The sequence below is a fragment of the Anopheles coluzzii genome, chromosome X (genome assembly GCF_943734685.1).
Source record: "Anopheles coluzzii chromosome X, AcolN3, whole genome shotgun sequence".
Taxonomy (NCBI): domain Eukaryota; kingdom Metazoa; phylum Arthropoda; class Insecta; order Diptera; family Culicidae; genus Anopheles; species Anopheles coluzzii.
In genome coordinates this window covers 18,309,943-18,337,528 of record NC_064669.1, presented here as the reverse complement: position 1 = coordinate 18,337,528, position 27,586 = coordinate 18,309,943, and the positions used below count along the sequence as shown (strand labels likewise).

Genomic DNA, 27,586 nt, shown 5'->3' with positions numbered 1-27,586 from the left:
TATCGCTTCAATCCCTCCTCCCATCCTCACCCAACTAATCCCTGCTCTTCCTGCTGGGCTGGTTCGTTAGAGCATCTGTTTTATTGGTCTTTGGGCAAAACAGGCAAGTCGTCGGTTTCGATCTAGTGTGTGTATGTGTGTGTGTGTGTGTGTGTGTGTGTCAGTGTGCACAGCCTACCGTATGCTGTTTTGATAATTTGAATATCACAACTGATTGGAAATTTGGAGCCGGTGGGTGGTGAGGCTGCTCGATGCATAAGCACATTATTTACACGTGGCCCACAAAGGTGCAGGTGGAAATGGTGCAATAATGTTCAAATACGAAAAAAAAACAAGGTAGGAAATATGTTTTCGGGAAAAATAGAAAGCAATATCATCATTTGCACCATCTAAACATCGCTAGACAATAATTTTGGTGCATCACACGCAAAGGTACAACGGCGAACAGTTTAACCGGGAGGATGGCCTCGCTGCCGAGCGTAAATATTTACCTATCGAAGCTGAAACGCGCGACGAACACAGGCCGCTCTTAACCCTAAACCATTGCCACATTCGACATTAATGCTTTATCCGGCGTATCGGTTGATATGTCGCAAGCGGCCACCGGCTGCAATTCAATCTGCAAAGTGCCACAGCACTCCCAGAGACCACATGAGGCCTAGCGTTGGGATACAGCAGCTAAATGTGACAAGAACGCATACAAAAAAACACACACACGCACACACAATCACATGCACACACACACACACGCCAGTTTTTCTATTTACACATAGCCGTGATGAGCGTGCGCTCGAACTATTCACCGACCTGGCGGTATTTTTACGTTCGTCGTCTATGGAACTCCTGGCAAAACGGAAAGCTCACAAAAAAGTACAAAATACGAAATGAATTTATCGTCGGCTTTGAAAGCAAAAGCTTTCTGGAAATAGAACGCGATGACACATCGCCTCGTCACGTGCAGCAGTCTGGTCCTGGATGTGCTGGGTGTCGACACGACCGCAAACGCGAACCAACCGTGCGCTCCGTTCGGAGTTAGCTCAGCTTGGAGTAGGATAAATAATGGACACAATCGTGGTGCGATCAAAGCCCGACCCCGCTCCGGCAAATCGGACGCCCGATTCCCGACTCTTTCTGCGGTGAAACCAGCGAAAGAAACTGCCTTTGGACTGCATATAGATAGTGGTTTGGAGGTGGGGGGTCGGGGGGGATTTTTTTGTCGTATGCTGAGAAACGGATATTTTATCAGTCGCTTTGATGCAATTGATAACTGCTGTACCGAAGAGTGAAGAGTATAGACGCTGCCTACTCGGGAACAAGCTCTAACAGCTCTACCCAACGTTTTACGAGGACATCTGTGATGCTTTTGGGGCAATGTTCATTCTTGTTTTCGATTACTAAGCTATCGCTGTTGGAACTGTCCTTAGAAGAATCGTTTGCCCAACAAAATATGCAAACAGAACCGAGACGTATTTTAGCTCAACCTCCTTTTGGCCCGGTATGCGCAGTTCCTGCGTACAAAGGCCTAGTGACCATCGTTTGAACCTATTTTTCCCACAGTGCACTAGCGTAATTCCTCTAGCAGCATTCAAACGGCCGATGGCAAACCACAGACCAGCCATGCACAAGATAGACGGGACAAAAAAAAAACTAAATCCGTTTTCCCCACATGCGCCCAGTCCGGAGCGCCCCGGGGATGAAAGTTTTAGAAGCTGCTAAAAAATTGATTGATGTATGTGACCAGCGAAGCCGAAGCATTCCCCTTTTTCTCCTCCCTACTGGATGTGTGATTAGATGGTTTGTTCAAGCGGTCGGATGGTTTTTTTTGTTCGTGCATTTAATTCGCCATCGCAAATTGAAATCAACCTAACCGAAACCACTGCTGCCGAACCCGATCGTTCTGGGCTATGGATTTCTGGAGGGAGAACAAAAAAAAAGTAAATTGCAGAAAGCTGCGGAAAAAAGGCAAACAAATAAATAAAGCGATTTGTACCGAGCCAAACTAGCCGTTGGCAGTGGGGAGGGTTTTCGGGTGTGCAAAACAGAATCGTAAATTATGCGCATAACATTTGCCAATTTAGCCACCCACGCCGTGATGCTCTCGCTTTATCCTCAAGGCCCTTCATCTCTCGATCCTTCAATTCAATACGCAGAAGAATCGCTTTTACATTTAAGGGCAAATAAAAAGTGAAAGGGTAGAAAAAGTACGCCAACAAAAATCTGTACCAAAAGGGATTCAAGGAAAAAAAAAACACACACACACACACAATGTAAAGTGCGCTGGGGGAAATTCCTAGCCCCACACGGGCTGACCGAATGGCTTTCAATTAGGCAAATTGAAAACTTATTCCACGAATAATTTCCAGAACGGGCACGGAGCAGCGCAATTTCGACTGTAACCGGAAATAAATTCCGGCCCTTAAAAGGAAACATAAATTTTCATCCCGTTTTACCCCTCGCTGCTTCGCTCAGTCGTGCCGTCTCCATTGGAAAGGTCCTGTGTGTATGTGCAGCTATTTTGCTGAGCGCCAACGCTTTTGCGTTGGGCTGCACTTTGTGTGTTTCTTCTGGTTCCGGTTTTACGTGGCGCACGTCGATCCTCACGTGGCACAAATGGGCAACTTCCCCCTCCCCCCTGCTCGTCCTACTTGTGACGATTTTGCTTTGTAATACTGTGCAGGGGAACGAGAGGGAGCGAGCAAGGGCATGAAAAAACAGCAAAGAAAATAGTTCAAAATCAGTCGCCGTGTGCAGTCGATCGGTTAAAAGCATATGCACTCCCGCGCGGACGCTCGGACTTGGCGGTGGTTCTTTGTCTGTACGTCTGAGGGGTGGGTCTTTTTTGTCCTATTGCCAAAAGGGATGCAGGGATGTACGGTGTAGTGTAAAATTCCCCCTTCCTAGATCGGGCACTCACAGATCCCTTTTTTCCTCAAAGATATATGAGCTTCGCTCGTACCTTTGCCGATGCCTCTAGTTCGCTTTGTGGACGGGTCAAACATTTCTTCTGTAAAGTACTTTGTCTCGCTAGATGACTAGTTCTTTCATGTTTTGTTTAAGTTGTTGCTTGGCGAGCATCACCTGGTACAGGAGGAAATAGGTACGATGTGCAGGAATAATGCAATTTATGTCAAAGATCTTTCATTCTGGTAGTAACCGAAAGTGGACCAGACATACATCAGTCGTGATGCACCATGCACAGTGGTAATTGGCAAATAAAATTTTACGTACGCAAGGTTTAGTGCAACCATTGGAAAGAAGCTTTCACTATGCATAAAAAAGACCAATACGTGAACGCGGTTCTAGAGCAAGCAATCAATGGCATTGAGCGATTTTTGGGCAAACGAACCACGATGTTTTCACTCGCATAGATCACCAGTGGACAATGCGCAGTTTAAAAAAAAATGAGATAACAGTCTTTTCCCCGAAATTGTTAGTTTTTATTGCTTGTAATCTAGTGTCATAGTACATAACATTTGATATGTAGTTTGCACCCATAGCAGCAGGTACATAAGGTAGCGTTTAAAGGGAGTTTCCAATAGTTTTATACATTTTTAATGTTTTTTCTTATATTTCATTTTTATAATGGCACATACTATTTAAAAACTTCTTCAGTAATCTAACAGAATATAAGAAAAAAATGTAATAAATTTGAAAAACACAACATTTTCTGCTTTTGTATAGGATAACTGTAGCAAATTTTCACCACTTTTACTTACAGATAGTACGTATATTAAAAATACACATACGTAGATGGACGCTATTACAAGCTCCTGACGTCTAGTTCTTGTTTCTAAAGGCATGTGTGAAAACAATTTGACGACAAAAGAATAAATTTGAATTTCGCCAGTATAGTTTCACGGTAGTGAATTTTCGCCCATTGATCGTCAGAAAAATCAACAGCATGTAAATAATTAGATAGCGCAGGTACATTCAAAAAAAGTTGTTCCCAAATGTAGCGCACTGAAACGCAGTACACGTTGTTTGTCCTGGAAGACATTTTTTTTTTATTTGTTGTTTTCAAAAGATAAGACTTACACATTTTCTTAGACATTGATACCATCCGATGTTCATTCAAAACTTTTCAAAGTCTTCTACTGCCTTCTGATCGGGTATTAAAACTAAAATACTGATGTTCTATGTTTTGCTACTGATGTCCTCATGTTGTCAACTATGGAGCCGCCCAGTTACGTACGTGCCTGTTTTTAGATAAAGTTGCTATCAAAAAACTTCAATAAAATTCGCGTTTGCCTTTCGCCGAATGTTCCTTCACAGATTGATAGTATATTCTTTTTCTTTTGGCTCAACAACAAACAGTATCTATATATAGCACAATTATGTGATATGTATGAGACGACGCATCTCGACGACTCTTCCATAATGGCATTGAGTCGAAATGAAAGTTTTCAGGAGTTTTTTTTTAAATTTTTTTTCATATGTTTTTGTAGAACTTCAAAATGTCTAAAAACAAAAATATGTTCATAGATTTGACTAAATATCCTTTTCAAATTGCATATATTCATCAAAATAAAAAAAAATACAAAAGCTTAAAGTTTTCCAAAACAATGAAAGTCTCGACTCGACATTACAAAGTAGGTTTATTGAATTTCATCCCGGCAAATGCCCATTGTGGCGAATCCAGGATGTCAGGAGCTCTAAGCGTTTAGACGAGTCGAGGGTTTTTTTTATAGAAGGGGGGGGGGGGGAGTGAGGTCTCAGGGCTTCTCGGTCTCGGAGCCTCTCATGGGACTACTCTACCTACTATTATATATGCTGGACTAACCATCCACGGGGTCCCCAAGCTGACGGAGTCCCTGGCGGTCCACCCAGACCCCCCACCATTAAACCCGCCACTGGACGTCACTATTGACATTCGTCTCCAACCACTTAAGTAGCGAACCTTGATCGAATCGATTTAAATTAAACAGCTCATAGTGATGTGTACTAAATCAGCACGAAGCTGGTGCTCCGTGACCGGTGCGTGAGCGAAATACAAATTACACTAATCAGCAAATAAAAGAATAAATCCACTTCAACTTCCTTCGCTACCGAAAATGTTTGCTAAAAGCGGGGAAAAACTGTATCCATTCTTCGTGCAAACGCGAGCACTGTTCCGAAATGCTCAGCCGTGCATGTAATAAGAATCCAATTAAGGATATCTTTTTCCTCCGATGAAGCAAACAGTCTGGCGGAAGCTCACATTGGTCCCATTGATTAGAATGAGGTGGGGCGGCTGGATGGCCGGGTCCTTGGGTTGTCGTAAAAGTTGGCTAACGGAATGTGTTCTGCTCTAGTGTTGCTTTTACTTCAGCATGTTTTTTGCACACTAACTTTTTCATTCATCCTATTTCCTAAGTAGAACATGAAACCGATCCCGATGAAGGAATGAATCGAAAAAAAAGAAGGTGCGAACGAAAATGATCGAAGGCTGATTAATTTTGGTCGATTTAGAGCAAAGGGCAAATGAAGCAAACGAAACGAATCAAACTAACCAAAAAAAAAAAAGCGCCGGAATAATGGCGCTGGAAAAGGAGGTGGAGGAGGATTTTCGAGAACAATTTATTCAGGATGCTTCGGATATTCCACTGCAGGGCCGGTTCGATCACGGGCAAGGATGCAGGCAACTCCCTCCCGGTGCGGGTCAGTCACGTCGGCGTACCCGTAAAGTGGTTCTAAAAGAATCAGGAATCTCGTGCGGGAAAAAATCAGGCCGATTTGGAAGCGATGATAAAAAGTTATCATACGATTTGCGAACCTTTCTGCCGTCTGCCTCCTGCTGGCGTGGAAGGACTTCCACATCTGCTGCTAGAGGAAGTTGATTGGTAACTTGGTTTGGTTTGCTCTCGAGCTTCATCTCGGCAAATCGATCTACACTTTAGCACCTATCCACACACAAAACGGTCAGAACGGAGTGTGCTTGTGTGTGTATGTGTGTGTGTATGGAACGTGATTTTGGGCCTCATTGGTAGTAAGCCCGTCCGGAAAACCAACACAAATCCTTTGTGGCTGTGTCGGAAGTGCGCATAACAGCGCAGCGGAATGAGAGGTGTGTGTGTGTGTGTGTATGTGTGTGTGTGTGTTGTGTGTGTGTGTGTGTGTTTTTATGTGAGTATGAACACCCGTGGCGTAGGTATTCAAAAGCGAAGCCCCTTTTTGGTAAGAATGAGGCAGAAAGGATTGAATACAAAAGGGCATCGTTCTGAGTGGCACCCAGAAGTATCTTAATTTTTGGTGCGAGGCCCAAGGTCCAGCAGGTCGTAGAATCCCAAAAATCTCTAGATTTGGCATTTTGTTGTGTTGATTTTTGAAAGCTCACACAGTAAAAAAAGAAAACAGTACGGTGCAAACCAACCCGGATAAATTGACAGTACAAGGACTATCAAAAGGCAATGCTGTCGAGTGGGTTTGGTGGAAACCATTGGCAACAAGAAGAAAATGTCAATGTCACCCGTCGTAATATTAAAATTCCACTTTCCCTATCTCGAGGGGATGTTGTCGAACGAGCGTGGCGAGCACACTTCCATTCACTACCACATGCCCGCCCGACAGTTTGCAGGGTTTGTTACGTGCTTTGATTGCAAGTGCGTGCGCGAGAGAGAGAGAGAGAGAGAGAGAGAGAGAGAGAGAGAGAGAGAGAGAGAGAGAGCAAGAGAAGGGCACCCGACACACCAGACATAGTTTTCAATCAGATTCCACCTGCTCGCCAGTTTCGCCTTCGATTCCGGTTCCGCCGACTGCTCAGTTGGTCAGCAAATTTGTGGTCGATCGATTGAAAATGGCTAAACTTACACGTTGACGCTGCTGCTGGGAGAATAAAAATATCCCAAGCAAATACACTCACCCGTCCCATATCTTCGACGGTGCACTCGCCCATACGGGTATGTGTGTGTGTGTGCATGTATCGTGTAGGGATGGTTGCCAAAGGTGGCAAAAAGGGATGCGCGCGGTTCAATCATTTTAATGGACAGTAAATATTTTCACCGTACCGTAGCCCTCCTTGTCGCTTTATGTGTACACAGCCACGCGGTAGAGTGTTGTCGTGTGAGTGCTGTATCCTTTACGATGCCAGCATTGCTTCCCGAAACGTATCAGGGAGTCCGTGCGACGGAGGCATGGTAGTGGTTTATTTACAGCCCTGGTTGGCGGCAAAAACCCCAAAAACCACCGATTCACCGCGGTCGGTGTACGGACGATCTATGGGGCACTTCCTGACCTCGGTGTATCGCAACCCACCCATAGCTCGTTGGCAGCGCTCCATACAAAATTGGCAAACTTCTGGGCACCCGCACCATGTGGTGCTACGATTATCGTAAAGAAGTTTATTTGCTACCCTCGGCCCGTACGCCCGCCACAAAAAAGGGAGGTGCACTGTGTGCCCAAGCCCGTGCATCAGAGGTGAGCAAATGTGGTGTATATTTTACAATTTTATTGCAAACTTCACCCGCTCCCCTTCCCTCTTTCTCTCTGTCCTTCTCGCCATTTTCCTGCCAAGTTTTGTCTGGACGCTGTGGATGGCTCAACTACCATTCGGCAGACGGTTGGAACGGTCAGGTTGGCAAACTTTTACACTTGAAGGTTTTTTTTGGAGCTTCATGGGTTATTTCGCTCACTAAACAGGACCCGGAATGGCATAGCACGCATAATTAGGTTGTTTCCTGTATATCGCGACGATATGGGAAAGCTTTATAGCATTCGTAGGGGTGCCAATAAAGTTCACACAATCATTATCTAAGAGAAGGACGTTTCAGTTTCTGAGTCTTCGTAAAGTGTGATATTTAGGCTTCAAAGATTCTAGAGCAGATCTTAGAGACTTAAAAATATGTGTCAATATTCTAGGTAATAAGTGAGAAAATCTGTATAAAAGCTATACAAACCCATTTGCTCTCCTTACATGGCAATGTTGACATCTTTTAGTTACACTTTTCACACAATTTTTTACTGCGAATTCTCCTTCTTTACAATTGTTCGCTGTACGCTTACTAGCACCGTTGAATAGAACAAAATAAATAAATACAAACATAATTTACAGCTGCAAGCTGATGTGAGTGGAGGGCATTTATTTGTTTATCTTACCTTCGCTCATGTATTATTTGCAGGTCCTCACCTTCCTAGTCGACCCGGGACGAGATAAATTAAAAGCTATTTCTTTCACTTCACTGTCGCTTAGCGCTCGAGCGCAGTTTAGAATGTTTAAGGATAATGACATGCAAATGAAAGTGAGGCCCCCTGTTCGGCTCTGTTTGTATAAAACAGAATGGCCCTGGCCAGGTGAAAGGTACCCTAACGTACCGAGATAAACAGAATCGTGCTTTAAATAGAAAAAAGAAGGTACATAAAGAAAGTATAGTCGCTTAAGCAATGTAAGGTACCCACGGTTGGTACCTGGTTGCTTTTTTTCACCGTTAAAGGTATCACTTTTACGATGCTAAGCTGTGATAATGAATCATTAGGGGACACGCTTCCATCCTAGACCGGAAGCTACGAGCTCAGGAATGCTGAAATACTTTGAAGAAGTTGAGGTTTTTTTTACTGTTACTTTCTAAAAGCCGTATGTTGGCATACATGGCATTAGTTTGCTCACCCCTGGTGCCACACCACACCAATCGCACTATTCAGCAATAAGCGTTTAAAAGCAGGTTCGAGCGAAACCCGAGGGAGCAACAGCAAAAGAAGTATAAAAATAGCTTTCCCTGAACTATTTCTAAAACCCCTTAGCGCATTCCAGTTGGAAACAGAGAAATAACCCGATGCGGGAGAAAACGAACAGCCCCACATAAAGTGTATAGGATCCGCGCAAACTCTTACTGGTGTGCTTGTAAGTGCCTTATGGTGACAACTAGCGAGGTTTATTTGTGGAGATGGAAAGAGAAAAAAGAAATGGGAAAACAATGTGCTATGTGATGGCCGGAGCACAAGTCTATAAAAGCGGGCAAAGCACGGTAGCACACGGCAGGTAACGTGTTTACACATTTTGTTCATATTTCAATCCACTGAAACAATCACTTACGCGAGCAAGAACTTGCCAGCAATCGTTTCGTCGCTTCGTGCTGGTAGCAATCTAATCAAATTGAGGAACTGTACTGGCGTGCGCCGGCAGTTATCCAAATCCATAATCCTCCAGCCCAAAAATTGATCCACAAATCGCTTCGGCAGTCGACTCAAGGTCCTCGAGCTCCAAAGCCAAAGCCGGGCCAGTAAACTTCTACGGGACACCCGGCGTTACTTAGCGAAATTGAAAGTCTCTGCCTCAACTATTCAATCCTGCAACATCTGTCTGCTCTTTCCATCCTCATTTACAGGTAAACATCAGCAACACGTGGACGCTACCGCAGGAAGGCTTCTCCGTGTTCTACCGCTACTTTCGCGACAAAATTTCCTGGTTTGAAGCGGATGCCGTCTGTCAGTTCCATCACGCCAATCTAGTCACCGGTAAGTGTAATCGTTGTTCCTTCGTTTCGTTGGAGTTTCGTCTCTCTCTCTCTCTCTCTCTCTCTCTCTCCCTCTCTCTCCCCCCCTCTCTTTTTTGTTCTCTTTCTGTATATCTCTCTCTTTACATAGCCATCTAAGCCATACTGGCAATGATTTAATTCTCGCCTGGTTTTGTTTTCAGAGTTTCAAAGTGCTACAGGTGTGGGGCATGGTTCAGTATAAAGTTTTTTTTATCGCCGAGCATGCCCAAGACACGGTGCAAAAAATTAATGAAGAGTTTGGTTCATTCCATCTTTCCATCGGAGCCAAAACTCAGAAGGCTCGTTTACTGTGCTGTGGTGTGGTCGAACGCTAGGCGTCTAATTTCTCGACCCGTAGCATAATGTTATCGCCGTCGACAGCTGGCAATTTAGCTTTTAGCGATACTTGGTTTGGGTTGAAGGTTGGTGAAAGCTAGGAACGCATAGTGAATCGTTACCAAAATGTTTGCGGTACATTGTAAGCCAAAGCCAATTGACATCAGCCATTTTCTGAGCGCTTACGATTACTTATTCGGAGCCTTGCCCAAAGGTTCTGCCTTTTCGACCCGGCTGAAGTATTTCTATTGTTGGAAAACATAACCTCCTTCTGGTTGCAATGTTGCTGAACGCAAATAGTCTTTGTGTGTAAAATTATTAAATGAAACACGGGTCCCTCACTATTTTGCTCAACGCATCCCGTTCATGCGGTAAGCGCATCTACGGCAATCTGATGCGAACATAGTTCCGTCGGTCGAGGTAAGTTCGAGCATCCTTTCAATTAATATTCATCCCTAGCGGGGCGAATCTCCGCAAAAACCTCCGAAAGCTCTCGAAGTTGTTGAGCAACCGGCAGTATCCGGCAGGGGAACGGTGGACACGGTCGTAATTTACTGGTGTTTGCTCCGTCGTCCGGGTACTCTGTAATTGTGCACCATCGCACCCTTACATACACACACTTACATACACCCACACATACAGTGTGCATTATTCATTGCATCGTCTGATGGGTTTCCTTGGCGTGCCTCTAAAAACGCCGCAATCAGCATAACAATGTCGGTACAACGGTGGGATGCTTGCTAGACATCGGGCGACATGCCCGGGCCAGGGACAGGCAATGATTTTTCAATTAAAACCAATCGATCTTCGGGGTTGTCGCTATGAGTCCCGTTTCATTTTGGGCTAGGGGTGCCCGGTGGAGTTCAAGAGTCAGGGGAACTGTTCTATTGTACAGATTGCATCGAATGGGTCTGTATGCGCAGCCCAGGGTAGTCAAAGTGCCAAGCAATGAAGGAATCGTGTTTTCGGAGCAAATGGAGCACCACAAAAAAGCAGCCATTCGAAGGAAGGAGGTAACAGGCAGGGAAAGGTGTAATTAAAGAAATTGCTTAGCACAATAGCAGAAATGGGTTTACCTCCCGGCAATGGAGTGCTTCAAGTACTTGAAAATATTTGTTTTTTTTTGAATTTCGGATCTTCCGCAAGCTTGATTGCTTGAACTGGATCAATAACTATGCTTCTGCTGCTTCGCTTTGCCATATGCCTGAGCGGAACTGCAAGTGAACCAGTAAATTGATGTCGGCTGTTTTTCCTACCTATCATCTCTTTCCAATTATTAGCCAAGGGGTACGCCTCTAAACAGGTAAAGACAAGAGCGAGACGCACAGCCGATTTGCTGAGGTTGTGGAATAAACGCAACGACTTTTCGTGCCATAGCCCCGTTGCGGGAACTTTTTGTCGAAGGTGGTAGTGGCTACGATTTTAATGGTATTTAATATGAATATGAATATTTAATATGAATATGAAAAAAAAAATTGCAATAGAATTCTTTGAATGATTTATTTTTTAGAGCTCTTATTCTTAGCTCTTAAATAAATCCCACATGATGTGATGCGTTTGCAAGTGCGCTTTCCTTAAGTAGTAACGCCCTCAAGCTTCTGGAAAGTTGGTTTCTGAGTGTTCCAAGAAGTTCATTAGACGAGTTGCCCATCATCATCACTCGTGCGGGATGGAATGATAAAGAATATAAGCAGCTCACCGCTACCCAGCCGAAGCTCGCAACTCGCCAGCAGTAGCACAACTTTTAGTACAGACGGCACACGACGGTTAATATGCTGAGAATCTGCTGAGAGACGCAACTACCCGAGACGATTTGTTGTGCCAGGAGGAGACGTGGTTGCGGACATCAGAATCTGTCTCGGAAGGGATCAAGCGAATGCGAATGGGAGAAGGAACAACAACTATCCGCTTCTCGATGTAACACGTGGAAGCTGACATCTACTGACCAGATGGGCGTTGATTTTCCCGAGCTTATTATTGTGTCGTCTTAGTTTGTCCAGTGGTTTCTAATAATGCTCGACTATGACTACGACGCACTAATAGCCCTCTTCTTTAGGGCTGCCATCGATGCATGGTGTACCCTTTAGTAAGGAGATAGAATTTGGCGCTTTTCGTTCTGCCAACGTTGAGCAATTTAATTAAGGCTTGCCTGAGAACTCTCAGCGGAATACAACCGACATGCGTCGCACGACTGTGACCAGCAACGATGTGTGTGTTCATCCCAATTAAAACAAGATGAAGTTTAATATCGCTTCTAATGTCGGAAGAGGAGGGAAAGGGGAGGGAGTGGGACAAAACGTGTACGCTGAAAATGATACGGTTAAATGATGTAATTTACATTTACAGCGCGATGTTCGGTTTGTGCGTTTATTGCCTTCCGTTCTTCCACCAGCAACACCGAAACCCCATACCACCGAACCGGCTTCATTTATTTCGCATAATTTCGACAACGACAGCTGCCGGGCTTCTCAAGACAGATGAGCAAAAGGGCAGGTGGGGGCGAAAAGGATTCTTTGCGCGCGGTACCTTTCGGCCGGGCGTTCGATTTCCGGCACCAAGGTGGAACTGTTAGGGCTGGAGGACAACCGCGCTTAGACCCGCGTTTAGCCCGTGTGACCGTGTTGTAGTGCCAGCTGGTGCCTGCTCCGGAAGGGGACGAACCGGAAGTACTGGTCATGGGATGGGTAGGAGCAGTTTCAATATTGATCGAAGCATTGAGCGACGAAACCTGTCCAGACCTCGCTGATTCCTGTGCGCGGCTGGGTGAAAGCGAGACGAAGGCACAATATTGATTCCGCTACAACATCGGAACCAGTGGAGTAGAGGAGGTCGAGATGGAGAGAGGAATTGTATAAATATTTAACGATCAAGTACCGTCTATTGCGAAGCCGGCATGCCTTACCGGGCGGTTACTGGGTATTTTTAAAACATTGAGATTTCTGCGCCAAAGGAGCGCTCGGCAACGCTCCCAGCTCTTCCTAACCCCCTTCCCTTCACAATCTGGACGGTTATCTAAGCTACATAATGCTTTCCCGCTCACGTTTTCTAGTGAGCGTAGGGGCACTAAGCAGCAGCAGCAGCAGCAGCAGCAGCAGCAGCAGCACAAAAAAGCTAAAATAAATAAATCAAGTCTCTAAGCACTTGCCCACAGCAATATTGCAGAGTTAAGAGTTTAATAGCTCCCCACTAAAAGGGAGAAGCGGGAGTTCAATGATTTGCAAACATTTCCAATTGATCGAACGGTGCATCGGAACGGGTCGGACACGAATCCCTTCGAACATTCAATAGGTTTTTGGACCCATTTACTGTCGACACACTCACACAAAACGCAACTGATTGATTGATGGTATAAAAGGGTAAGGAAAAAACGGCACCTGACCGGATTGCAGTAGCTATCATTTTGATGCTGTAGTTGCATTAAGCAAGGGCGTTTTTCGCATTTCCTGCTCCGGTGTCGCATCATAAACGCAGCAGTAGCTTGCTGGAAGGGTTTGGTGTTAAATAAATAAATATCTACGGTTGCTGTATGTGAGTGTTCAGGTATTCACGAACGGGCCGATTTCCAAACGCAAATAACAGCGGTGCAGAAAATCCGCAAAATCGCTTTTAAAGTTCTAGGCGGGGTGTACTAGATTGAACCAATGTCCGTGGTGGCACCGTCCGGTTTGCGCCGCATTGATTGTTATCGCTTCTTTTGCACCGGCGGTGCACACGGACAATCAGCATATCCTTTGATGTTTATTTTTTTGTGCAGTGTGTATGTGTGTATGTGTACATCTCGCAAAAGCGCTATCACCGATGCAACGCAGGTTTTTTTTGCGCCATTTCCGGACGAGTGTATCTGTTTCCTCGTTTGATTCGTTTGCGAAATTGCAACTCATCCGATTGGCAGAGCGTTAAAGCAAGAGTGAATGAAATATAGAGAGAGAGAAGGAGAGAAAGATAGGGAAAGAGAAAGATAGAGGGAAGGGGATTTTGGCTAAAGGTTTACGTTTTCATTAGAGATCAAATCAATGTACCTGGATGTAGTTTTTTATGTGCTTTAATGGCTATTTCAATACATTTCACTCCCACTGGGTGAAGAAACCGCGCCTGTTTCTCACCTCACTGAACCGAGAGATATGAAATCAATTGATTGAATTTAAATTGGTCAATATTTGTTAGCTGCTGCTGCTTCGCTGGTGCCACAACCCGAAGTGGATGGACGGTGATTAAATTAATCTCCCCTGAAGCAAAAACGAAAAGGGTAGCGCTGAATACCAGTAGTGATGGGAGTAACCATCCAACAGCTTGAATTAGTGAATAGTGAATAGCTAATAGGCTAATAATTGACACGAAATAATAATTAGCTCGTCGATATTTAACTCTTGTAATAGTTATTAAACTAACAAGAATAATCATCTGGTTTTCATCTAATGAATAAAAAACAAATTCTCAGAGGAGAGGGTAACAATGAATCGAGACGTAATAAGAAAGAGTTGTTTTGTTGGTTGGCGTGAAGTGTTATATAAATGAGGGTGATTATGGGTTGGTCATATGATTCATTTCACGACCCGATTTCAACCCATGTGTCCAACAACGGGTGCGCTAGGTCGGAGTTGGAATCAAATCTGAGCCGCCGGTGCAACGAGTTCGAGTCGACCCAAACGGTTTCGAGTACAGTGGTCGATTTGCATGACTTATAGTCGTTGCCGCTAAATTTTGACTCTAACTCATCAACGTTTGTCTCAAAGGCAACAATTTTTGCCGCAAAGGCATCAATTTTTGTCTCAATTTAACGTAATTACTGAAACTGTGTGTCCTGAAACCAAATTTAGTAGTGAATAATTTGATTGAGAGAAATTGAAATAAAACAATAATGATGCCAATTTTAGAAGTTTTAATGGAGTGAAACAAATTGGCATGTATTTTCTCGTGTAAACAATGGCTTTAGAATTTATAGAATTTTGTATTTTTTCTCACAAATCAATCAAACTACACGGTTTTTATATTGTTTATGTGATTTAAAATTACAATTGGCAAAAATATGCTCAAATACCTTAAAAAATTATCATGATTCCGACAAGAGTAAAAAATTGATGACTTACAGACAAAAATAGGTGCGTTAGAGCCAACAATCGATGCGCACGGTCAAAAATTAATACCTTAGAGCAGCGGTCGGCAAACTTTTGAGGCAATGGGCCAACTTTAGTTAATGATCGAGTGCCGCGGGCCAGGAGAATGCGGTTTTTTTTATTAATGCTCTAATAATTTTAATCTTTTAGAAACATTTTAATCTTTTAGAAACATTTCAGGTATTATTGTTGTTTTTCTGTAATTATATCATCCAAACATAGTTCAAAATTAAAGATACCTTCTTTAAAAACTGATTGTAATCTTCAATCATTTGAGAATCAGCAATAGATGGCCAAAAATTTGAAAAGTCAATAAACTACAAAAAGGGATCAATATCGTTTCTTGATAACCCCATTCTCTAACGCCGTAAAAAAATATTGAAGATATTCCAGGAATGATACAAAAGTCTGAAAGGCTGAAAAATTATCAAAGCAAACATAGATTCAGTAATTATAAAAATGCTTTATGGACAAGTCATGCCATGTCAGAAAAATTGATAACTGATTCCTTATGAAAAAGCACATTGACAATCGTTGTACTCGTAAACAGCAACAGTGTGGAATCGCCGTTCTCGTTTAAACAACAAGGGTTTCTTTAATATTTGTTTTTGCTTTCAAATACGATCGAAAATATCCGTAAACAAATTTATAGGGAAACCAACTGAAATTAAGATGAACGATTAAAACATAACAAAAAAAAAATCTCGTGAAAATGTATGGAGCTGTTTCACTATATTTGAAACATTTTATTGCATGTTTTGCGTTGGCGTAAGTCAAATGCTCTCCCATCGTAAAGTCGCATGCAAAACCTTAAATAAATTTATTGCAACCAGTCTTTAGTGCATCTCATCAATATAAAATTTCGTGTGCGATTTCCTTCATACTGAAGGTCTTATTGTCGTGTTGAAACAATGTTAACCGTTATGTAATTAACGGTTGCATTTACAAAATTGACAAATTCATGGGTTTATCATAGGATTATCTTCACCCGTGCTAACAAATCGTTAATTGCACTTTGAATAGTAGTATCCCATGAGACAACAGGCAACCTCTATCAGTCACTTCACCTTGACACCTCTATCAGTCAAACTCTAACCATGACGACCAAGCAAGTAAACCAACCAACTTAGAAGCGTGCGCGATCAACGATTGACACCCCGTAGCGTCTTAAATGGACTGCGTACAGACGTTTTGCGTCGCATGAGAACGTTTTTGCATTTTGGTCACCAACATCTTGACACTATTTGGCAACCATCAAAGCATCGCAAGAGAGCCTAGGTTCATTTTTGAGGTTCCAAAAAAGCTAAAAATGAAGACAGAGGTACAAGTGGCTACATTACTGGGTTATCTGGGCCGGGAGATCGATGCAACCCGCTAAACAATGAAATAGTACTTGGGAAACATAAACACATATATTAGGAAGCAGAAATCGCGTCCACTGGTTTCGCAATGACAAACAATGACGCCAAAACTCAATGCGTTCATATTAGGCGAGTTTTGGCAAAATTTCGACATGACAGTCCGCAAACTGATACAACATCCGTCACACGTGTTCCATCGGTTTTTTCTGGTTCAACATGATCCAAAAGCTCTACTCTAACAATTTTGTCGTGAAAACTTAGGATGGTTATAGGAATGTCTTCGTCCATCGTGGCCAAAATTTCGAATAACTGATGAAAAGCAGCTCCCAATTTCTTAGATTTATTTGTCCAAGGAAGCTTAAATAATTACCTTTCAAATGATGTACATGTAAAGAAATTATCTCTCCTAGTTTTTGGAGAGATTATGTCTCCTAGTTTACAGCCAGCCGAAAAAAAGTCAATTGTTTCCATGTAAACGTTACGGGGATGTTGATCACGAGTTCGAACATACCAAACGATCCGTCATTCCATAGTACTTTAATTAAAGTTGAAAGAGTACGATGGTATAAAATGTTATTCTAAAAGATATTCAGTAATTTGTATATGAATAGGTACTTTGCATCTTTCAAAATCAGTCAAAACCTTTCGCGGGCTGGATTGAATGTTGCGGCGGGCCGCATTTGGCCCGCGGGCCGGACTTTACTGATCGCTGCCTTAGAGGCACAAATTGATGCCTAAATTGAGCTAAAATTCTCAAAACCTCTATAAGTCTCGAAAGCCTTTATAGGCCAGTATGACCGCGTAGGACGTTACCCCAAATAGAAGAAGATCAGTAGATGCAGGAAAGAATAAGTGACATGGTGGTGCAACGAGTTCGAATCAGGTCGGGCTACAGTAGGTTCAGATCGACTCGTGCGTGCCAGCGACTCAGGCCCGTTGGTGACGCGAGTTCGGGGCCTGAACCTACTTTGGCGTACTATCTGCACCAACAGGTCGGAATAGCTTATGATTTATTGCACCTACGGAACCTACTTGCACCTTACGAGTCGATCCGAACAACTCCAAGTCGCTTATGGTTGGCTCCGACCCGACCAGCACATCACTAATAAAGGTGTAGCGTTCGGTAAACTTATTTAACTCATTAATTATTCAATTAACTTTGAGCGAGTTAGATATTAATGTGAATCAAAAATTGGAAATGTATCTTCCGAAAGAAAAATAACTCTTATTAATACTTATAAATGATATAATTGTGAATTACTAACTGTCAAGAATATTCATTCATATTTAACGCTTGGAAAGCTTATTTAACGTAGGAATGATAGTAGCGAGTGAGTTATGAGACGGGATGAAGAAATAAATCGTAAACGAGTATTCTTGACTAATACAAAACGCGTTCATAGAAAATATGGCTTTCGCTCACTTATTTTTAGTCAGCAAGCACATCACTAAAATGCTCACGGAAGCACATGGTTTTACTGTCGGTTTGATGCTTCAACATACGGCCCCAAACTACTGAATCTGGTGGTAATTTAATATTTCGATTGTTTATGATCCTTCGCACACTATTTTCCACATACCTAATTGACGTATTATCATGACCCAACACGTCGCAACAAACAAAAAACATATAGGGTGATCCAGTTTTTTGCAAGTAATATTGTGTCCACCATTCCCACTAGTGCTTTTGATGGCAAACATTTAGCAGGTCGCCATTATCATTTCCATCATGCGCCCAATCAACGCCTCAGGATGCTGAATTGATTTGCATAATCACTACAAATTGGATATTATCCAGGATTAAACGGTACGTTGCTCTGGCTACAGCTAGAGGGTGTATTTTTTGTGTGCTCTTGGAAAGCAAAAAAAAAAAACACATACACACACGCGCAGGGAAAAAATTTAGTATGAAATTTCAGCGACCAAACGATAACATTTTTATTTTCTCCTTAAAAATGAAAAAAAAAAGGAACAAAAGGAAAACACATTTTCCAATTGGCCATCGTACGTACATCAATCAGTGTTCGAAAAGGGATTGCGAGCTTCGAGTGCGCTTTGATTTGAAATGCTTGATCAAACGAAATCCCATTTGTAGAAGACCTAAAAACTCAAACGCACACACGCGCATCAACAACCGTAATAGCCGAAAATACTGGCCTCCATTTTGTGGGAAAGGGGTGGTAAAACAAGTAGCGTGTGATGTCCTGTGCGCCGGACGCGCTGCGGTACGATAATTATAGATTTTAATTACCTTCCATCATTAATTAGTTCTCGGCTAGGCGCGCGCGGTTGCGGTCTTATCGGCTTATTTTCGAGCGTTGGGTTACCCAGCACACGCCAACGATACTGCAATATTCTATTCTAGAATAGTTTTGGTTGAGTCAATGGCAACGGGACTTTAGGGTAGGCTACTGATGCTAGCTGGAAGTCGGTAGGAAAGCGGACCCGAGCACATAAAGAATAGCTGGATGCACATTGTGATACGACTACCTGGATGGTGACAATAGATTGAAAGGGTGCAGTCAAACTAGTGTGGGTTGCTTCTCTGACAAGCTTCCTAATATTTTCGTATCCATTGTCAAACTGGCCCAGTTGCCAGTTCTAGTGCTGTACAAACATTAAAGTACGGTAAACAGATCTTCCAAAAAAATCCAAAAGCTGCTCTTTAGAATCCAAAATGCCTGAAGCAAAGATGGCACACGAAAGGATTGTCTCAAGTTTAGCTATCTGTGATCTAATCGACTGTGAGTCTGTCCAGGAATGCTGGAAAACCCGGTTGTTTAAACGTTTTCAGGAAAACAGCTTCAAAATTGAAACGGTTAAAATCCAAATCAATGACGTATCGCTCTGCTGTTGTTACCAAAGACAATCAAGTTTAACCGTCTTGTTGACAGGCTGAGCAAAAAAATATATCTATCTTGGTAAGGAGATGAATAGGCGTGTCGGGCATGGAAGGCGTTATGGAAATGTTAGATGCCGCTCGTGCGACCGGCTATCAGCCGAGGTAATGAATATTCCCTGTCTAATGCTTGTGGAGATACTTCAATGTTGCTGAAACGGGATGAAGATTTATGACACATTATCTCTCGCTTTAAATTTAATAAGTGCAAAAAGGAAGGATTTATTTCTCAGCCTTTCTTCCCGAAGATGCGGCCCGCGGAAATAGGGTTTAAGTGATTTGTAATTGTTTGTGTGTCCTTTGGTTTGACAGTTGTAGTCGACGATATAAATGATATAAATGAACTACTATAAATGGACATTTAAATGAAATGGCAATTAGGTTTTAATAAGGAAACGCATTAATCAATTACGCCTAAGAAAAATGGTTTAATGTTACGATATTTCGTTCTTTTCTCCTTTTTTGTTCGACAGTGGACAATGGTGTACAATTCGATGCGACGCGGGCCTTCCTGAAGGAGCTGGATGTCACCAGCGCAGTATGGATCGGACTGATGCGTCCCGAAAACTCAGCCCGCTTCACCTGGACGTAAGTTGCAACTCGTTTGTCTAATGGAAACTCTCTGTCCTGAATTTTACACAAGTGTTTTGCCACCACCCTGCGGCCTGCTGTGGCCAGTTACGCCTAAGGCGGGAGTAGCTATGACAAAAGTTTGCCGTTTACCCTAAACGCTCTGTTTGTTCCGCATTTACCCCGACCCGGAAGGCATCAGGAACCTGATGCTATCCTTCAAATACAAAAAAGGGTCTGGTTTAGATTTTTCCGAAATTCTCTAACCCCCTTTTTTCAAAGTCAACTCTGGGCAGGGTATTCCAGGGCCAGCATGCAAAGCATGATGTACATATTCTTCCAGTAGACTTCCCAGATCCAGGCCCGGAGACCCGTCGGACTGTTGTCCTTTTCCGTATTTGTTGTGTCAACATTTGCACGGCAAAACCAGCAAAGTTAAACGCAGCCAGTGGTAGGAGAGGACCTTTCGGTGTTTTGGGAGGGTTTGGGTGTTTTTATGCTCTACTAGGCGATGTCAGATGCAGTGGTCTCCTGTTGTCTGTAGGACATCGCGGGTACCTTTGCTCGAGCCTTTCTGGGGAGAGAAACGTGAGTTGAAACTGGAACTTCACGTTCGCCCAAACGAGCGGCTGCTTTGTTTTGCTTACAACTGTTACCGTTTTCTAACCTACTCTTCCAAAGTGCCTTGTTGTTCTACAATTTTGGGAGAGGTTTAAAATGTGACCCACTGTGGTAGACCTCCAGATGGCAGACTTTAGTGGGACTTCAAGATACATTCTATTAAATATTCCTTTCCTTTGCGCAGGAGCTCCAAGGCACTGGATCCATCGAGCGGATATTGGGCGGAGGCAATTCCAGCCATGGAGCAGCCCCTGTGCGCGGTAGTGGACCCAGTGCGTGACTTCCGCTGGCATGCACTCCGTTGCGGTGGTCCGGAAACGGCCGCATTTCTGTGTGAACTACCGGGTAAGACATTGGAGTTTGTTAACCCTGAGCTGAACCTTCCAGCAATAATGTCATGTAATGTGTGTTTTGTTTCCTCTCATCCGCGCAGTTCCAACGTGGGCGGTGGACTGTACCGTCACGTCAATTCCATCACTGACTGTGCAGTATATGTCGGACAGTGGTACCGTGCAGCTGTCACGGGACTGTGGCGAATCAGGCACGAAACACATCTCCTGCCAGGGGAAACAGGACCGGGACAGCATTATCGAGCAACTGCAGTGTAGCGATGAGGAGGACCTGGCGTCGGTGCTCGCGACCGAGAACAACAACCAGCTGCCGGGTGTCGAAAGTGCGGCCACGGCAAGCTCGACGCGTCGCCCGCAACAGCAGCCTATACTGGAGCATGATATACTGACGGTAGTGTCGAACAACGACGAGGAAAGCAACAACAAGATCGAGGTCAACCCGAACCAAATCGAGGACACGGTAAAGAACGTGATCAACAAGTTTAACCTGCAGGACCTGATGCGCAGCGAGCAGGCGGCCGCCTTGCACAGCGAAGAGGTGGACGGTCACGGTGCTGAGAGTGTGCGTAAGTCAGGCTACGCCAAGAAGTACTCACCCTTGTATGAGAAGAAGAACCATTACGCGAAGAAGAATGTCAACGGATCGGAACGGAACGAGAGCGCCGATGAGGAGGAGGAGGATGAAGACGAACCGATGCTTGGAGATCAACCGCTGCCGGACGAGACGGAGACGCAACCGATCGACATCATTCAGCAAGCGGTGAAACCGACATCGGACGGAGACTATGCTGACTCGGCAGTGGTGAGCGGTGGAGTAAAAATAGGAAATGAGGAGCCGGCGGGAGTTGTTGGTGTGACGACCCCGGAAACAGGTACCACGCCCGATTCACGCTTGCGACGTGGAACCGATTCGGACCGGGAGGAAGATACGGTGACTAAGATGACAGAACCAGTTTCAAGCAGCAGTACTGCATCTGGCGTTACCGAAGTAACGACAACGTCATCGACCGCTGCTCCAACTGCAGTGCCTTCTCTGTCACCGACAGTTACTAGCACACCGGCGGCACTGCTAACTACCCGCACTACGGCCGCCAGTCACATCCTGCCAACGACACCCAAGAAGGAAGTCATTACTGGGGACCACTTCATTCCTCCAATGCTGCTCGTCAAGGCCCGGTTCATCTCTGCTCGGCCACAAACCGAGGCACCCCCGACGACGGTACTGCCAACTGCATCCTCCACCAGCCTGCCAGTGGATCTGGATGTATCTGACCCAACAATAACCGGGCTTGTCACGTCGGAATTGTCGCTCACGGAGGATGAAACGAAGCTGGAACCATCCCCATCGTCAGCTTCAATTGCAACTGAAAGCGCTGCAGAGACAACGCCCATTGCTTCTACAGACGCGCATCACGTTGTTCAGGTTGTATTTGAATCGAGTGAATCGGGACGTTCCGAATCGGCCGGATCGCTCACCATAACTACCCGGCCGTTCTCAGCGGTGGACACGACACATGCACCGATGGTGGTGGATCCTTCTGCACCTCAGTCGGCTGCGCTAGTGGCAACCATACAGTTAACGCAGTATTCGGACTCCATCACCAGTACGGCCGTTCCAGAGCTGGATACAATTGTACACTCTTCAGCAGCTCCAAAGATGTCGTTTACTTCGAGTACGGAAGATCTAGACATTACAACCGTCGCGCCAGAAACAGTGGAAGCAAATGTGAGCAGTAAAACCAATCCCTCTGTATCGCCTCCAGCAACCGTTGCTCCATCTACGATGGTATCCACGCCCGATCAGGAATTTTTTTCAAGCTCAAGCGATCCAAATACAACACCGGGAGTGGAAGACAGTTCATCGCACGATGTGACAACGGCGATGCCATCCACTAGTCCAAAACTTGAACCTTCAGAACAGCCTGCTGGAGAGGCTTCGGGAGTGAAGCAGCAGATGGATGGGATAGAAGACCACCACAACGACCGTACGCACGAGGAGCATGAAGAGGAAGAAGACGAGCACGAGGAGCACTCCGAGCTGCACAATAGCTTCTCCAACGTAGAAAATTATCAGCCCTACAAACCGAACCGTCACCGTGCGCTAACCAAACCTGAGGTGCACAACAACCATGGGGCGTACATTAAGAAAATTCTTGGCTAAAGATGGCACTTCTAGTAGCGGGTTCGTCACCCTCCGCATATCTGCTTGGTATGTGTCTACTGGTATGTTTTAAAAACGGTCTTCAAGAGAGTGCATAAAGGCATCAGTGTCCCAGAGAATATAGCAAGGCCAAGTCGAACGGAACTGCTGATTGAGTATGTAAGTGGGCGAAGTTCAAGCAGTGAATATCTAAAATTGCAGACGAGTACGTAAGGATTTATTGGATCGTACCCCAACCTCCTAGTGCTGTCTCCTGGGTTATCTTCCTTCGGACAAATGTTTGCCAAATATCAATAATGTTTGCCTAAAGGCGCAGTTCCGTTACCGCACCAGATTGATTAACTCCATCTCTAACACAAACACAAACAAACACAAGATAGGCAATAGATCAATGTCAAACATAAACGTAGTCGTAGTTTGATAACTAGTAATAGAAACTGAGTAGATGCAGGAATCAACACCTACCGACAACCAAGATTGCAAAGGCATAAAGGGCATTCAGCAAAATGGGACCTCATTTCTAAATGCAACAACTCTATGCTATAGCCTAGTGAGTAAAAGGTCCTTCTCATCTGCAGACGAGCATTGCGGGCAGTTTCATACCATTGCTGTGTTAAATTAAGAAAGTTTGAACGTTGCAAATTTGTATTTAGTGTTTACAAACCGAGAAGCACGAAAAGAAAATACCGATTTTGGACAGCAGAAGCTACTAAACAACCTCTTCACACAGTCGTTCGGATCGTCCAGAAGCGGTCTGCAGTTCAGGGTGCAATTCCATGTTTCATTAAAGGATTACCAAAAGGGTTTAATAATGATGTTTTAAAATTAAGCTACAAGAATACACGAAGCAAACACGATCGCTGGATATAAAAAGTAATGCTAAGCGACGACAGCCGACCGCGGGCAAATTTATTAATGCGATCTGGTGACTTTCGTTTCGAGCAGGACCATCCAGGTGCCACTTTAGCACGAATATAAAGCAGGCGTTTCGCAATGTTTATGATAGAACGGCAGTATGAATATAAATTACTATACTGAAACACTATCAATTTATGTTTACAAACCCTGCTGATGGAATCATCTTCTTAGGGATAAATTCCTATCCCATCACTGAACTGTATTGAGATATCAAATTCCATACCAACACTTACATAGCGGAAATAGAACAAAATCATATTAGCAGCGCAGGACTGTTGTATGCAGCCTCCCATTGAACACCTTCGATCGCACACACATACACACGCATGCACACTCACAAAAACAAACACATACACATTCTTTTTCGCATCAAACACACACAGTTTGTCCAGATCGCAGTTTATGAAGCAAAATAAACAGTAATAGCTAGTTTCGTGCAGTTTGAACTATGCTAACAGAGACAATTTTATTACAAATAAAGTTTTAAACTCAAAACAAACGAATGAAGTAGTTTTGATTGTATCCGAATTTCGTGGTTTTATTAAGTTTAGGGAAGTTAGGTCAATAAAATGAAAACCATCCCAAATAACCAAATCGGCCTTAACTCACTGTAAAGCCACTTCAAACCCACGTGGGTTAGTGGTGGTCGATTCAGTCGTTAACCCACCAAATTTTACTCCTCTGTCCTTGTGGACGGCCTAAAAAGACTTTACGAGCTGGGTCGTCCGTTTCCATGCGTACAATAGCTCGTCATTATAGCGGCTCCTGCATTGTCCTTCCACACATACGGGACCAAGTATCCTTCTGAGCATCTTCCTCTCGAACGCGGCTAGGAGGGTTTCGTCAGATTTGGACAGTGTCCATGTCTCAGAGGCGTATGTGAGTACCAGAACTATATAGGTACTATATAGTCCCAGTTTCGTCCGTCGCGACAGGTTCTTTGAGGTGAACTGCTTTTTCAGGCTGTAGAATGACCGGTTGGCAGCCAGCATCACGCGCAACTCAGCTTCCATGCTATTGTCGTTGCTGACCTTTGACCCAAGATAGGTGAATTGTGGGACGACTTCAAACGTGCGTTCACCTATCTGTACATCACGCCTACGTAGATTCTGATTATTTATTGGTAGGCCCGCTGATGTTGCCACCATCAGTTTGGTCTTTGCCTCGTTTATCTGCAATCCAAGGCTCTCTGCCGCCTGCTCGATCCCTTGGTAGGCTTCTGCTATATATATATATATATATATATATATATATATATATATATATATATATATATGTATATATATATATATATATATATATATATATATATATATATATATATATATATATATATATATATATACATATATATATATATATATATATATATATATATATATATATATATCATCAGCGTATGCCAGGATCTGGGTTGACTTATAGAAGATGGTTCCCGCAGTCTCCACCCTCGAGTCGCGGATGGCCCTCTCTAGTGCCAGGTTGAATAGGAGACAGGCAAGCCCGTCTCCCTGGCGCAGACCTTTTGTGGTAGCAAAAGGTCCTGAGAGTTTTCCATCCACCCTCACCTGGCATGTGACGTTGGTCATAGTCATTCTAACTAGCCTTATCAGTTTGGCCGGGATTCCAATTGAGCTCATGGCGTCGTACAGTTTTACCCTGGCTATGCTATCGTATGCGGCTTTGAAGTCTATGAAGAGATCTCTTCGACGTGCGGGACAAGGCGATCTTGAAGGATCAGGGAGAATATTTTACAGACGGTATTCAACACCGTAATACCCCTGTAGTTGTTGCAGTCCAACCTATCTCCCTTCTTGTATATGGGGTAGGTGATGCCGAGATTCCAATCACAAGGTATCGATTCGCTATCCCACACCTCAGTAACAATTTGATGAATCTCGTTTTCTAGTCGTGCACCTCCATTCTTGACCAGTTCGGCTGCAATTCCGTCGGTTCTGGGTGCCTTGTTATTTTTCAGCCGACGGATAGCCTTTCCGTGTTTCTTCTATGCTAGGTGTCAGTAGCATGACACTATCTGCTAGTGGCGCTGTTCGTTTAACTGGTTTAACTAGCTGTTCGTTTAACTGGTCATTGAGTAATTCATCAAAGTACTGAGCCCACCGCGAGTGGACCTCTGGCTGGTTACTGACCAGATCTCCATCCTTGTTGCGACAGCAGGTAACCTTAGGTACAACGTTGTTTCGGTGACCTGCTATCGTTTGGTAAAACTTTCGTGTCGGTCCGTACGCCTCTCTGGTTTGCTCGAGTTCCCGCATGTTTTGCTCTTCCAAAGCATGCTTCTTGGAGCGGTGAACACGTTTCTCTTCGCGTCTGAGCCGTGAATATTCCTCTGCGTATGCCCGCGTTCTATGCCGTTGCTGCATTGCTCGGTATGCAGTATTCTTACGTTCGGTCACTTGTCTGTATTCATCGTTGAACCAGCCAGATTTGGTGTTGCCACGACGTGGTGGGAGTATGTTTCTTGCACAGTTTATTATTTTTGTTTTAGAGCGTTCCACCTCTCGCTCGTAGTTTCATATCTGTTTTCTGGTAGTAGGGACTCTTCTAAAGCGGCTTTGAATTCCTGTTGTCCCTTAGAGAGTCCGTGTTGAGCCGAGGCTGCGTGTTTTCTCCGCCCCCATCGTCGTGGTGGCGGGCGATTCTAAAACGTATCACTAAGCCAACCAAGTAGTGATCGGAATCGATATTGACTCCTCGATAAGTTCTGACGTTTAACAGGCTCGACTGTCGTCGGTGGCTTATTAACACGTGATCGACCTGGTTGAAGGCCTCGCCATCCGGGTGCGCCCACGTCATTTTGTGGATGTCCCTTCGCGCAAATTTGGTACTTCCTACAACCAGATTGTTCGCTGCGGCGAACTGGACCAACCAAACCATTATCGTTACTGTGCTCATGCAGACTGTGACAGCCTGTGTGTATTGGCGGTACATTTGCTCCCTACCGACTTTTGCGTTGAAGTCCCCCAGGATGATTTTGAGATCATGCCTGGGGTACGCATCTATAGTTCTAGCGAGGCGGCCGTAAAAAAGGTCCTTCTCCTCTTCCTCTTTCTCTTCGGTAGGGGCGTGAAAGTTTATAAGGCTTATATTAAAGAATTTGCCTCGCATGCGCAGGGTGCGTAGCCTATCGTTTATAGCCTTGAAATCTATGATTATGGATTTCACCCTAGGACCTACGGCGAAAAACGTTCCGAGCACGCGGTGGCGGTCGTGGCAGCTATAGTAAATGTCGTAGCATTGCTTACCACGCCTGTTCTGCACACCGTTCCCTAGCCACCGAATCTCTTTTAGAGCTACGAGGTCCATGCTCAGTGTGGCTAGGGCTTTATCAAGTTGTTTCAAGACTCCGGCTTTGCTAAGAGTGCGTACGTTCCATGAGCCCATTTTGATCGTTGTCCGGGGGCATTGCGTTGGGTCGGTATCGTTAGGTCCGTTTCATAACTTCCTGTTGCTTTCCGTAGTCGATTGTTCCGTGAGACTGGGTGACTGGCCCTGCGCTCGCGTGGCCGTTTTATTTAGCGTCGGGTTGCCCCCCCCCCCCCCCTCCCCCCGACGTTCAGGCATCCAGTTTCCCGGGATACCCACCCCCCTCCTGGTTCGCCATATGCCACCATCCGCCCAAGGGTTTGGATCTAGCCCGTGTACCCAAGCTAGGATATATGGAGGCACATGTTACCACTCAGCACGACGAGGACGTGTCGGAATAGGAGTTGGATGGGAGAGCCTTTATTATCCCTCGGAGGGCTTCGGATCCCATCCCATTGCAGAGCATCAGTCACAGGCTCAAAA

General features: G+C 44.4%; 1 protein-coding gene across 5 annotated transcripts in view; it reads left to right on the top strand.

The window, feature by feature from the left end:
- Positions 1-22,981, top strand: part of LOC120960090 (integrator complex subunit 6 homolog) — a 107,985-nt gene extending 85,004 nt beyond the window's left edge. For all 5 annotated transcript variants that reach the window (XM_040384072.2, XM_040384064.2, XM_040384058.2 and 2 more), the window contains exons 3-6: positions 9,297-9,426; positions 19,630-19,744; positions 20,532-20,692; positions 20,781-22,981. In XM_040384072.2, the coding sequence (XP_040240006.2) occupies positions 9,297-9,426; positions 19,630-19,744; positions 20,532-20,692; positions 20,781-22,858 (2,484 nt within the window). In that variant the 3' untranslated portion in view covers positions 22,859-22,981. The remainder of the gene's footprint in view (positions 1-9,296; positions 9,427-19,629; positions 19,745-20,531; positions 20,693-20,780) is intronic.
- Positions 22,982-27,586: the final 4,605 nt, after the last annotated feature.